Source organism: Gorilla gorilla, chromosome 8 (assembly GCF_029281585.2).
Source record: "Gorilla gorilla gorilla isolate KB3781 chromosome 8, NHGRI_mGorGor1-v2.1_pri, whole genome shotgun sequence".
Classification (NCBI taxonomy): Eukaryota; Metazoa; Chordata; class Mammalia; order Primates; family Hominidae; genus Gorilla; species Gorilla gorilla.
The window spans coordinates 144,899,164-144,913,132 of NC_073232.2; the positions used below are offsets into that span (position 1 = coordinate 144,899,164).

At 49.9% G+C, this 13,969-nt stretch overlaps 1 protein-coding gene across 1 annotated transcript in view; it reads left to right on the forward strand.

Annotated features, from left to right (window-relative positions):
- Nucleotides 1–12,769: 12,769 nt before the first annotated feature.
- Nucleotides 12,770–13,969, forward strand: part of INPP5A (inositol polyphosphate-5-phosphatase A) — a 244,149-nt gene continuing 242,949 nt past the window's right edge. The window contains exon 1 of the mRNA XM_019035299.4: nucleotides 12,770–13,151. Within this exon, the coding sequence (XP_018890844.3) occupies nucleotides 13,077–13,151 (75 nt within the window). The 5' untranslated portion in view covers nucleotides 12,770–13,076. The remainder of the gene's footprint in view (nucleotides 13,152–13,969) is intronic.

Consider the following 13,969-nt stretch of genomic DNA (forward strand, 5'->3'; position numbering starts at 1 on the left):
AGCACTTTGGGAGGCCGAGGCAGGCCGATCACGAGGTCAGGAGATCTAGACCATCCTGGCGAACACGGTGAAACCCCGTCTCTACTAAAAAATACAAAAAATTAGTTGGGCGTGGTGGCATGCGCCTGTAATCCCAGCTACTCGGGAGGCTAAGGCAGGAGAATCGCTTGAACCCAGGAGGCGGAGGTTGCAGTGAGCCGAGATCGCATCACTATACTCCAGCCTGGGTGACAGAGTGAGACTCCGTCTCAAAATAAAAAAAAACGGTAAAGGAAATAACATGGCTGATGGTGAGTTATTTACCCACATCCACCAAAGCAAAAATGTAGCTGGTTGACAAAATCAAGTCATTGAGAAATAAACTTTAATAGACAAAAATATGTGGTATATATACAGTGAGAGTCACTTGATATTTTTCTTTTTGAGATGGATTCTTGCTTTGTCACCCAAGCTGTAGTGCAGTGGTACCTCCCGAGTAGCTGAGATTACAGGCATGCACCACCATGCCTAACTAATTTTTGTATTTTTAGTAGAGACAGAGTTTCACCATGTTGGCCAGGCTGGTCTCAAACTCCTGACCTCAGGTGATCCACCTGCCTCAGCCTCCCAAAGTGCTGGGATTACAGGTGTGAGCCACCGCACCTGGCCGACATTCACTTTTGAGCAGACCACTCACTATTCAAAATAATATAAACGTGTACTCGAGTAGTATCTTCTCATGAAAACATTTCTGTGGAGTGGAGTTATTTATTCACGTTTGCTTGCTTACTCATCTTCCCTTTGCTGCCAGTTAGGACTGCAGCCTTCGTGAGTCCCAGAGCCCAGAGGAAAGGAGGCGAAGCTCCCGAAGGCACTGGTGAAAGGCTGACATTCCTGTGGGTGTCTTCCTTTTAAAACTACGTAAGGATGCTTTCAAAGTCTTCTGAAGATTTGAGTAATGGACAACAGAGATGAATCTTTATGAAGCTTAATTATTAAATACAGAGTTGCAAAATAGAAGTGACAGCTGAGTAGAGAACCTCTGAAAAGTGATCCCCTGCACTAGCAATGTTGATCATGGGAGCTGGATGGCCTTCCCTTAAAACTTTTTGTTTGTTTGTTTGTTTGAGACAGAGTCTCGCTCTGTTGCCCAGGCTGGAGTGCAGAGGCACGATATCGGCTCACTGCAAGCTCCGCCTCCTGGGTTGAAGTGATTCTCCTGCCTCAGCCTCCCGAGTAGCTGGGATCACAGACGTGTGTCACCATGCCTGGCTAATTTTTGTAGTTTTAGTAGAGACAGGGTTTCTCCATGTTGGTCAGGCTGGTCTTGAACTCCTGACCTCAGGTGATCCACCGCCTCAGTCTCCCAAAGTGCTGGGATTACAGGCGTGAGCCCCTGCGCCCGGCCCTTTCCTAAGACTTGGTCATCAGAAGAAAATCTTGCCCGACCCTTGAAACAGGCTGAAAGAACGCCAGAAGCTCTGACAACTTCAAAGAGCATTGCCAAGACAGACACAGATTTTCCTTGTCTATTTTTGCTGATGTTGTTTTGCTCATGGTTTGGGCTATTTGTCCTTTTGGCCACAAGGTTTAGCCCCTCACCGGGGCGTGTCCTGGCAGGGGCTGCATTGCCCGAGCGGGGAGTCTACCACAGAGAGCGCACTGGCATCCCTCTGGCTTACCCTCCTGACTCACGGTACACACGTACATTTCGTGTCAATAATCTGGTCCTGTCAACCACCTGTCCCAGCCAAAAGAGAGGGACTCACTGCTTTACCGACCGTAAAGAACAGGCGCCCTGTTCCCTCACCTGTATCTGACTGGAGACGCGAACCTATGGCTTTTGCCATGAGGAATCCGAAGTCACAATTTCTTTTCCTTCAAAGTCAGGTGGAATGACAACAGTGACCCCCCGCCCCCCGGGGGCCATGGGAAGTGTCAGGGTCACATGGGTTGAGTGTGTCTGGCTGGGGACACCCAGGTTCAAAGCAGGGCTGGGCAGGGTTGACCTCAAACCTGTCGGGGGCAAAGATGGCCATTGATTTTATGGTGCTGATCAAGAACCAACCAAAAGGAAGAGCTGTGGGTGTCCTATGAGGGCAGAGGGGGAACCCTGCAGAAACTGAGGGTCCAGCTGCTGGTGCTTCCCAGGGGCTTCCCTTTCTCACTGTCGGGACTTTTGAAACGTGCGTAGATGTGCACAGAGCCCCTGACTAGTGATTTGCTTCCAGAGAAGATCATATTTCATTTGGCGGAGCAGGGAGGCAGGTCGCGAGCTGCCTTTGCTCTTGCCCTGTGTGCAGGGCTGCTCCTCGGCCGGGAACCTGGGGGTCCCTCCGTCCACGTGGGAGGCTGCTGTGTGCCAGGTCCTGCTCCAGGCTCCTCCCCCAAGACGCTCTGTTTCTGCAGGTTCTAGGATGACGATGAAACGAAGTGTCCAATCTGCACAGGAACCAGAGAAGCAGCTGCAGACCTTGCTATTGTGTTTCCAGATGTTTGACCCTTGGAGTGATTTCTCTAAAGAATGAGATGTGCGGGTCTGAATGCAGCTGTTTTCTGAGATATTGCTCAACAATTCCTTATGCGAAATCTTGGGGCCAGATGTAATTCAGAATTCAGTTTTTCTTCCCTTCGGATTTTAGAAAGAGGGTAGCTTGCATATCCCACCTGTTAACGCAGCCTCAGCAGCACATATGTCCGCACGTTTCGATGTTTCCAAAGCAGCACACGTGGACAACCACACTCAGTGCAGGCGCAAAGACACGATTTTTCCTTACTTCAGGTTATGTCAACAAATAAAACAATTTTTGTGTTTAGAGGATTTCGATTTACATTATTATATGTAAGAATTGTAGATGTAATCATTTCTTTTTTCCAGTTTATTTTATTTTATTTTATTTTTGAGACAGAGTCTTGCTCTGTCGCCTAGGCTGGAGTGCAATGGTGCCATCTTGGCTCACCGCAACCTCCGTGCCACCCCGCCCACCCCTCGCCCCGGGTTCAAGCAATTCTCCTGCCTCAGCCTCCCAAGTAGCTGGGATTACAGGAATGCACCACCATGCCCAGCTAATTTTGTATTTTTAGTAGAGATGGGGTTTCTCCATGTTGGTCAGGCTGGTCTCAAACTCCCAACCTCAGGTGATCCACCTGCCTCGGCCTCCCAAAGTGCTGGGATTGCAGGCGTGAGCCACCATGCCCAGCCCTCAGATGTTTAAGATAAACTTTTCAGAAGTATGGTTTTCATATGATCAAATGCACCTGTGTTAAGTGGACATTCCATGAATTCTGACAAAAGTATACAACCATGTCTCAGTCACTGCAATCAAAAAACAGGATATTTTCTTCCCTCATGCTCTTTGCTCCTTCCCTGACCTGGCCCGCCAATGGCTGATCCACCTTGTGTCTCTAGAGCAGCCAGCCTGTTTGGCACCAGGGACTGGTTTTGTTCAAAACAATTTTTCCCCAGGGGAAAGTGGGGTTGGCTGCAGGATGATCCAAGTGTATTACATTTATTATACCCTTTATTTCCATTATTATTGCATTGTAATATATAATGAAATAATTCTACAACTCATCATCATGTAGAATCAGTTGGAGCCCTGAGCTTGTTTTCCTGCAACTAGACCGTCTCATCTGGGGTGATGGGAGACAATGACAGATCATCAGGCCTTAGATTCTCATAAGGAGCACGCAGCCTAGATCCCTCACAAGCGCAGTTCACAATAGTCTTCGAACTCCTATGAGAATCTAATGCTGCCGCTGATAGGACAAGAGGAGGAGCTCTTGTTCACTTGTTGAGTGGTTGTCTCTGTCAACCACAATTCTTTTCTTCTCTCCATTCTTTTGATGAACATTGGAGAAAAAAATGTAGCTCTTGGTGTACCTTTTTATTTTATTAATGGTGTTTATCTTTTTTTTGAGATGGAGTCTTGCTCTTGTCACCCAGGCTGGAGTGCAATGGCGCAATCTTGGCTCACTGCAACCTCTGCCTCACGGGTTCAAGAGATTCTCCTGCCTCAGCTTCCTGAGTAGCTGGGATTACAGGCATCTGCCACCACGCCCAGCTAATTTTGTATTTTTAGTAGGGACGAGGTTTCTCCATGTTGGCCAGGCTGGTCTCAAAATCCTGACCTCAGGTGATCCACCTGCCTCGGCCTCCCAAAGTGCTGGGATTACAGGCGTGAGCCACCATGCCTGGCCTATTCATGGTGTTTTTCAAAGAGTATAGTTTTAAAATTTTGATGAAGTGCACTTTATTCACTTTTTTCTTTCATGTTAGTGTTTTCTGATGTCTTTTCTAACAAATCTTTGCCTGCCCAAAAGTCTCAAAAATATTCTCACGTTTCTAGATTTTTAGCTTTAGCTTTTGTGTTTGGGACTATGATCCATATTTAGTTAATTTTATTTTTGGGGGGGCAAAGTCCATGTTGCCCAAACTGGTCTGGAACCACCACACCCAGCTAATTTTTGTGAATTGCGGGTACATCAAGGTTTACTTTATTCCACATGGATTTACAGTGACCCCAGCACCATTTGTTAAGACTGCTCTTTTCCCACTGAATTGAAACCTTTGTTGAAATCAGTTTGGTCTGCTTTTGGCTTCTCTATTCTGTTCCATTGATCTGCGTGTGTGCCTACCATTATGCCAGCACAAACCATCTCAACTGCAGCTGTGTAAGTCCTGAAATCAGGTAGTTTATCTCATCTTTGTTCTTTTTTAAAACTTTTTTAGCTATTCTAGGACCTTCCCATTTCCATCTACATTTTAGAATTAACCTGTCATTTCTAAAGAAAAAGAAGGAGGAGGAGGAGGAGGAGGAGGAAGCTGAGATTATGTTAAACCTATAGATCAACTGAGGAAAACTGACATCTTAACATTACTGAGTCTTCCAATCTGTGAACATGGTTTATCTCCATTTACTTAGATACTTAAGTTTTAACCTGCCATGTTCTGTAGATTTTGTAAAAGTCTCGTATATCTTATATTACACTTATTCCTATTTTAAATTTTATGCTACTATAAATGAAAATTATTTAAAACTTTGTTTTCAAATGTTGATTTCTAATATACAACAATACATTTTTTAAAATATTGATTTGTACTCCATGACCTTGTTAAATTCACTTATCCAGTAGTATGTATGTTTTGCAGGTCTCTTAGGATAGTCTATGCATATCATCCTGTTGCTGAAAACAAAGGCAGTTTTATTTTTTTCCTTTCCAATCTGTATGACTTTTATTTCTTTCTCTCATTTTATTGTACAGACTGGGACCTTAGTACAATGTCAAGTAGAATACAAGAGGTGACAGCAGACATCCTTGCCTTGTTCGTAACCTTGGGGGCAAGTGTTCAATCTTTCAGCACTAACCGTGTTATCTGTAATTTTTCAATAGATGCATTTCATCAGATTTAAGAAGTCCCCTTTATTTTTAGTTAATGAAGAGTGTTTATAGTAAGAGGATATTGAATTTTGTCAAGTGCCCTTCTATATCTATCGACCTGAACATATTTTTTCTTAATCTATTAATATGATGTATTAAATTGATTTTCAGATCTCAATCCAATCTTATCTTCCTTGGATAACATATTTGGGCATGAGGTATTATTCTTTTTGCATATTGACAAGATTTACCAATATTTTCCTGAGGATTTTGGCGATAGTGTTCATCAGGAATATTGGTGTTTACATTTCTTGTATTGTCTTTGTCTAATTTTGGGATTAGAGAAATCTAACTTCACTGACTGAATGGGAAATAGTCCACCCCTCCCTCAAATCTCTGGAAGGGTTTGTCTAGAACTGTTACTATTTATTCCTCAAATGTTTGACAGAATTCACCAGTGGAGCCATCTGGGCCTAAAATTTTCCCTGTGAGAAGATTTTAAATCATAGATTCAAAAATTTTAATAGATAGAGTGCTATTCAGAGCAGCTATTTCTTCTTGAATGAGTTTCTGTAGTTTGTGTCTTTCAGGAAATTGGTCCATCTAATCTGAATTGTTGGTATGTCAACACAAAGTTGTTTATTCTCTTACTACCTTTTAAAGTGTGTAGGGTCTGTAGTAATGTCTCCTTTCTCATTCCTTACACATATTGGTAACTTATGTCTCTGTTTTGGCCTTTCTGCATCACCCTCATCATTCTAGATATTGGTTTCATTCATCAATTAAATTTTTTTTTTTTTTTTTTGGAGACAGGGTCTCACTTTGCAGCCCAGGCTGGAGTGCAGTGGCACAATCATGGCTCACTGCAGCCTCTACCTCCCAGACTCAGGTGATCCTCCCACCTCAGCCTCCTGAGTAGCTGGGTTTAGAAGTGCATGCTACCATGCCTAATTTTTGTATTTTTTGTAGAGACAGACTTTCGTCATGTTGCTCAGGCTAGTCTCAAACTCCTGGGCTTCAGTGATCTGCCTGCCTGACCTCCCAAAGTGCTAGGATTCCAGGCTTAAGCCACTGCACCTGGCCTGGTTTTTTAATTTTATTGATTATTTTAAATAACCAGCTTTTAGGTTTTATTTATTTCCTGTCTCGTTTGCTTCCTACTTCATCGATTACACTCTTGACTTTATTATTTCCTCTTTTGTACTGAGTTTGGGTTTAATTTGTTTTATTTTTATAGCTTATTAATTTGGAACTGTAGGACATTTATTTTACACTTTTTCTTCTTCTCTAAATAAGCCTTTAAAGCTATATATCTTCCTCTAAGCACTGCTTTACCTGCATCTTATACATTTTGTATTTTCATGCTCTTTATTTGTACCCTTTAAAACATTTTAATTCTTGGAAACTATACTGAGAAAAGAATCCTAAGAACTAAAAATGCTTAAGTACAAAGATGTTCATCCTGCCATTTTTCTAATCATGCAGCATTGAAAACAACCTTAACTTACAACAATACGGTGTTATCAGTTAGGTAAACCACCGTGTCTATCAGCTGACTACTACATAGGCATTAAAAACATTTAGAGTTTTCAGTTGAATGAGAAAGGATGTATGTTCTAATGTTGGCTTTTTAAAAAAGGCATCACAGTTGTGTATACGGAATGATCTGAGTGCTCACTATAGAGCTAAGCATAAATAAAACTTGAAAGAAATATTATCAAAATAGTGACTATGGAATGATCAGAGTGCTCACTATAGAGCTAAGCATAAATGAAACTCGACAGAAATATTATCAAAATAGTGACAGTGCTTGGTATATTTGGAGTGAAATTGTGAGTGAACATTCTTCCCTGAATACCCTGTATCCTGCTCTGTAGTTGTAAAATGTTGAGCAGATGACTTCTACACGGAAAAGTTTAAAGACGCATCATGCTACGATGAGCATGTGACTTTTACAAGGAAACGTGCAGGAGGCTGGCATGATGTCATGTGATCTGAATGACCCTGCACCTGCTTCGAGCCTGCTCCTGCTGCTGGAATGCCAGCTTCTTGAGGACAATGTCTTTTTCTGTTTTGTTTTTCACCATCTCATCCCTGGTGTCTAGAATAGTGCATAGCACAGAGAATGCATTAAATAAATTGAATGAATGCATGCGTGCATGGAGGTTAAGCCGCACAGCGCTGCCTGGGCCAGCTGGCTTGGGGTCCTGATTGGGCTCTGTTCTTGGCTAGGTATCCTAGAGGCTGTGTGAGGTTGGTAAACTTCTTAATTCTACAGCGTTGGTTTCCTTATATGTAAAACAGACATACATACCTTATAAGACCTTTGTGAGGATTAGAAATAGGAAATGTAAACCCCTCACACACAATTGGTTCCTGAAAAATGATAACTGTTACTAAGCTGATTAATGAGGAAAGTATCCCCATAATTCAACAGCTCCCTTTCTAGATGAATTCTGGGTGACGTCAGAGCTTACTAATGGCAAAATACCTCTGCCTAAAGTGACCAGGTCTAGCCACTCCCAAAGAGGACAGGGACCTGGATTCCTTTCACTGTGCACCTAGCCAGGATCTGTCTGCAGACAATTATCTTGAGTGAGTCACTTACCCTCAGTGTTTTTATATGCAATGGAGTAAGTTTGACCCACCCGGCAGGAGTACTGAAGAGCGATGATTATTAGACGCTAGAAATGCACTTTACGGCTGCGCAGTGCTAGACGCAGACATGCCGCAGGGCTCCTTCTGAATCTGCTGTGGACATGCATGAGGGATGCTGGCTGGAAGCCTCTGATAACTATGAATCCATAAGCAAATTGGTTACTGTCTTAAATGAAGTAACAAATGTGATATTTAGTGCTGTCCTTTTTAAAAAGCTCTCAATATATTGTTGTCTAATAAAAATCTTGGGCCGAATTTCCCTCCTGGGAGACCAAGAGCATTGGGCCAAGTGGCTGACCAGGTTGAAGAGGGTTGGCAGCTGCTGAGGAATTCATCCATGGTAGGAGGAGGAAAATCGGGCAGGCTCTGCTCCCCACCTCCCTCTCTGCTCCTTGCAGACTAGGTGGGCCCAGGATCTCCTTAAGCCAGGTAAGTAGGTCTTTAGGAAACTTGTTATTATTATTATTTTGGCAAAGGAGCAAATACACGGGGCAATATTTCAAGGGTGAAGAAGGGCACACAAGGGAGAGGCATCCTCCCTCTCACCTGGTTTCATGAGTGTGGCTTTTAACACAGGTGACACAAGTGGCCAATGTCTTTCTGAACATAGGAGAGCCAGGCCCCGGGCACAGTGACAGGTCTGCCATGCCCATGCAGCAGTCGGCATGCTGATATGATCTAAGGTGAGGGCCCAGCCAGGTCAGCCGGGAGAAAGTGAACACAGGAAGGGCACACCCAGGACCCCAGGGCCCCAGAACTCAGGTGAGCATGAAGGGAGCCAGCAGAGGAGACCAGGGGTGGTCAGCGCAGTTGGGAGGGAAGAGCAGGAATGCCACAGATGCCAGGGCCAGGCTCACTTCCAAGAGGCAGCCAGTGGTTAACCGTATTGGAAGGTCAGCTGCAATCAGGCCTGGAGGGCTGGCCCTTGAATTAGGATGCCCCATGGGGTGTGGGCATGAGAAGCACAATTCGAGGGTCTGGACAAGAGTGGTCCATTGGCATGTGGGGCAGAGATGGGCAGACTTTTAGGACAAGGTTTGCAGCAAGGAGAGCAGAGAGGGGGGAGGAAAATGGAGGGGCATAGGCTGGAGGCTTCCAGAGATCTGAGAGACCGCAGCATGCTTGTGAACTGCCGACGTGACCCAGGAGGGGGTGGCCTTGGGCGGGGACAGGCACCTCATTCCATGTAGCAGCATGGAGGATGTGCAGGACAGACACCAGATGCTGGACGTGTTGACTTAGTGGCGTGATCACAGTCAGAATCCAAATGGAGTCACTGGTATTAAAAACCCTGACATATAGACTGTGGAAGGGCATGAAGGGAGGGTTCTTATGCAGAGATGCTTGATAGCAAGAACAATCACAAAAGACTGCAAAAATCACAGCCGTGCACAAAGACCATCACAACTTACACACGCAAACACTTCTGGGAAGACATCTGCCCAGTAGCTAGCTGCCTGTCCAGCCTCAGACTGGCACCATCCTTCCTGGCGATCCTTGTAGCCAAGGATCATTGATTCAAAACAATGATGTAATCCTCCTGTTTCCTTTGAAAATCTTTGTCTTCCTTTACCTTCCTTGACCCACACCCAATTTACGATGGCACACATATTCTATTGCAATGAATGTTCCCGAGTAAATCTCATTTTCTTTTAGAGAGCCTGTCTCTGTTATTTAGGTTGACAGTGGGAAAATCCCAGACTGCAAATCCTTCCTCTACAAAGGGCAAACGTTTCCTCCAGGGAGCGTAGTTGGTGGTTAGAGAAGGGGAAGGCTGCAGTGGCCTCTTGGAGTGGTGGAGTGCACATGCGCAGAGCCAGGAGGCCTAGTGCTCAGCGTGGGTGTGCCTGAGACCTGGGAGATGCCAGGGGCATGGGAATAAGGTGTTGTCTAGTTTTTCCCCCAATTTAGTTTTCTCTAATTTAGGCGCAGGTTCACTGTAAGCAAGTAAATCAGTCCTGGGGGCCAGCTGGGTGAGTGCTGGGGGGCAGGGAGAGGGGAGGGAGTGGGTGCACAAAGTGATTCTACCCTCAGAGAGAAGCAGAGTAAGGCAGGAAGAAGAGGTGTGCACATGCGTGGTCATGTGTGCACGTGTGCATGTTCGTGCATGCGCATGTGCAGATGTGTGTGCGTGCAAGTGCATGCGCGTGCACGTGTTTCTGTGTGGGTGTGCACGTGTGGCGGTGGCGGTGGCTAACGAAGGCATGGGAGCAGCATGGGCTGTAGGTTTCCATGAGGCCCCACGGAAGTGAAACCGAAGGAGAGGAGGTGGTGGGGAGGGCAAGGTGCCTGGATTCGGGCTTGGTGTGGTCATTGGTGATGAGAACATCCAGGCTATGCCCAGGGCAGTGGATGCAGAAGTGGGAGGTCCAGGCCGCACCCCCTTGGGTTCTGGAGGTTCTGGTAATGAGCACAGAATATAGGAGGCAGGAGAACTGTGAAGGGCTGAACTTGTGGTGGGTGAGGGGTGCATGGGAAAGAGGAGGTGGCTGCCTGGAGGAAGGGCAGAGGCCAACGTCCAGGCATGGCAGGAGCTGGCTGGCGAGGAGAGGAGGAGGGGGGGAGCAGGGAGGGCACAAGGGGTGGGGGACGCTGCCTCAGCGGGGTGTGAGAGCACAGCCTGCGGGGCGAAGTGAGGAGGCAATGTCCCTTCTCAGAAAGCACGTTCCAGGGATCAGTGACACCCCCACATTTGGTTTCTACTAAGGGTACCCTTGGCATGTGCTGATTTTGTTAAAAATAAAAATAAGAGACTACATCAGTCAGCTTCGGCTGCTGTAGCGAAATATCACAGGCTAGGAGGCTGAAACAAGACTTTTACTTTTCACAGTTCTGGGGGCTGGAAATCCAAGAGCAAGTTCCAGCAGCGTTGGATTTCTGGTGCAGGGTTTGTGGCTGGCTGGGGTGAAGCTTCCCACTGTGCACTCACACTGCCACTTCTTTTGCACATGTAAGGGTGGGGACAGCACTGAGCCCTTTCTATTAAACACTAGCCCTACTGCACGACTTAACATTAAACACCAGCCCTACTGCACGACTTAACATTAATTACCCCCCTAGCCCACCTCCGAATACAGTCACATTGGAGGTTAGGGCTTCAACCCATGAATTTGCGGGGCGGGGTGGGGGGGGGGGCGGAATTCAGTCTGTAGCAGGCACCTACTGACTAAAGTAGACGTTGGTTTATACATCAAACGGATTTTGCTGGAGTCCTGCTCAGCGGTGGCTGTAAGGAGGAACCCTGCGGGTGTTAACACAAGCCAGTGATGCCGCCTCAGCACAGGCCTGGGGCCCGAGCCTGCAGCACCGTTTCTGCCGCCCCGCCCTGGCAGCAGGTGTCTTCCTAGAACAGAACAAGCCCCTTTTGATGTCATTGGGCATTGCCTTGGCGGTTTACTCAGAAGCTGGAGGCTAGCCTCGCTAGAGCCCATTGCCAGGCCCTGGCCGCCCCTAAATCTGTGTCCACAAAATCCTCCGGAGTGCCTGCTCCGCATGGTGGCCACTGGCCACACAGGGCTGCTGAGCACTGGAAGCGGCCTTGTGAGCTGATGCCAAGAGGCAGGTGCCCGTGCAAAGCCTTCCTGTGAAGGAATCTCACTGAGGTTGTTAAATACTGGTTACATGTTGAATGATGTATCTATCTATTGGGTTAAGTAAAACGTATTGTTAATTTTGGCTATTACTTGTTACCTTTAAAAAATGTAGCTACTACAAGCTTTAAGATGACAAAAGTGGTTCTCCTCCTCCATCTACAGGCATGTCCCGTTCACGGCGGCTGTGTCCCCGCGGCCTCAGACCCAGGGTCCAGCCCATGCTCTGGCCCCTCCGGCGGCCAGGATCAGCATCGCTGCCCCGGGGCCCGCGCCGAGCCGGCTGCCTCTCCGTGCTCTGCGCTCCTGGGCCCGCACCAGCCCCCTCCCCTGGAGCCCCCTTCGTCCCTGCGAGGGTTCCCTGCACGCCCCGCGCTGAGACCCAGCCTGGCCCGGGCCGGAGCCCTCCGCGACGTCAGGATGCGCCTGGCCTGACGCCGCCTCCCCTCCGTCTTCTCTAGGCCGCAGCCGCTCCTCGTGAGTGAGGTCGCGGCCAGGGAGCCGGGTGGGCGCGCCGGGAAGCTGCACAATCCACGCTCCGTCTGCGCGGAGAGCCGGGCGCGCGTGGCCCGGCCCCTGCAGGCGCGACTGCCGCCGCCTCGGTGGGCTCCCCTCCCCGGCACGCCCGGCACGCGGCTGGACGACTGCGGCCGCGCGGGGGCTGGAGCGTCCCCTCAGAGCCGCAAGTGAGCGCACCAGCCGCCGCCGCCCGGAACACAGGGCCCCTTTAAGAGGTGCCGCCGGAGCAGGGCCGTGACGTCATAGAAGTGCGAAGGGCGGAGTCTGTGCGCAGCCGCGGCACGGGGGGCGGGGCGGGGGCGCGGCGTTCTTGCGAGCCTGACTGACAGGAGCGCCCTCCGGGAGCGGCCAGTACTAGGCCGCCGGACGCAAGAGCGCCCCGCGTAGGCCCCGCCCCGAAAGGAGGCCCCGCCCCGGGGCAGGCCCCGCCTCCACGAGGACACCAAGTCCCGCACAGGCCACGCCCCCCACAGGCCCCGCCCCACTCTGTTCACATCTAGGCCCAACTCAGGCTCCGCAGCTCAAGGCTCCGCCCCCGGCAAGGCCCCGCCCCAGGCCCGGCTCCACCCCGCACAGGCCCCACCCCGAGCCACGCTCCGCCCCGCCCAGGCCCCGCCCCGGGCTCGGCTCCGCGGGGCGGGACTTGCCCTCAGCCTGAGTCGGCGGCGGCTGCGGGAACTTTCCCAGCGGATCTAATGGCTGCGCGCGGGCCGCTGTGAGGCGCGGCGGCGAGCGACGGGCGCGGGGCCGCGGAGCAGCGAGCGAGCGAGCGAGCGCGAGGCCGGAGCCCCGGCCAGGCCCGGCCGACCCGCCGAGCCCGCGATGCGCCCCGGGGCCGCCCCCCGGCGCAGCTGACGCCCCGCGGCCCCGCGAAGACCCCGGCCGGCCGGTCCCGGAGGAAGCGGCCGCCGCCGCCGCCCAGCCCAGCGCCCGCGCCGCCCGGGCACCATGGCGGGGAAGGCGGCCGCCCCGGGCACCGCGGTGCTGCTGGTCACGGCCAACGTGGGCTCGCTCTTCGACGACGTAAGTCCCCCGTGCCGGCGGCAGGCCCCAAGCCCGGAACCCCGACCCTGACCCCGGGGTCCCGAACTGCAAGCCCTGGACCCTGGACCTTGAACCTCCAGACCCAGAGGCCCCAGACTCTGATCCCTGTGCCCGGGACCCCAGACTCCTGTCCTGATTCCCAAGTCTGGGAGCCCAGACCCCTGTCTTGATCCCCAAGCCCGAGACCTGAAGACCTGGGCCCTGAATCTCCGAACCCCATCCTCCAGACTCCAGCAGCTGACCGTTGACCCTGGGACCCTGCCTCTGAACTCCTGTCTGCAAATCCTGACCTCGAAACTCCAATATTAAAACCCTGTCAGAACCCCTGTTAACAGTCCCTGGAACCCAAACCCCAGAAACCGGGTCTGTGCGCACCAAACCCAGCCCCAGCCCTGATTTCCGAATCCTCAGAACCCTGGCCCTGGAATGCCCATCCCCATCCCTGGCCCTGAACCCCAGATCCATGGTCACTGGAACCACAAATCCTGACTGCAGAACCCTGGTTACAGAACCTGCTCTCAAACGTCTGTCTCTGATCCCTGAGCCCTGGATCCCAAACCCTGAAACATAACCACAAACCCTAACCCAGGAACTTCTGACACTGGGCTGTGGCCCCAGCCTCCTGTCCCTGTTCCCCAATCACTGAATTCTAGCCCTAGAATCCCAGCCTTCATACTGTGGTCCTTTGCCTCTAAAGCCAATCTAGCCTGACTCTGAACCCTGAGTTTCAACCTCAGGCCCCAGCTTATGGCCCTGAACCCCTGTCCTTGACCCCTGAACCTGGAACCCTGGTTCCA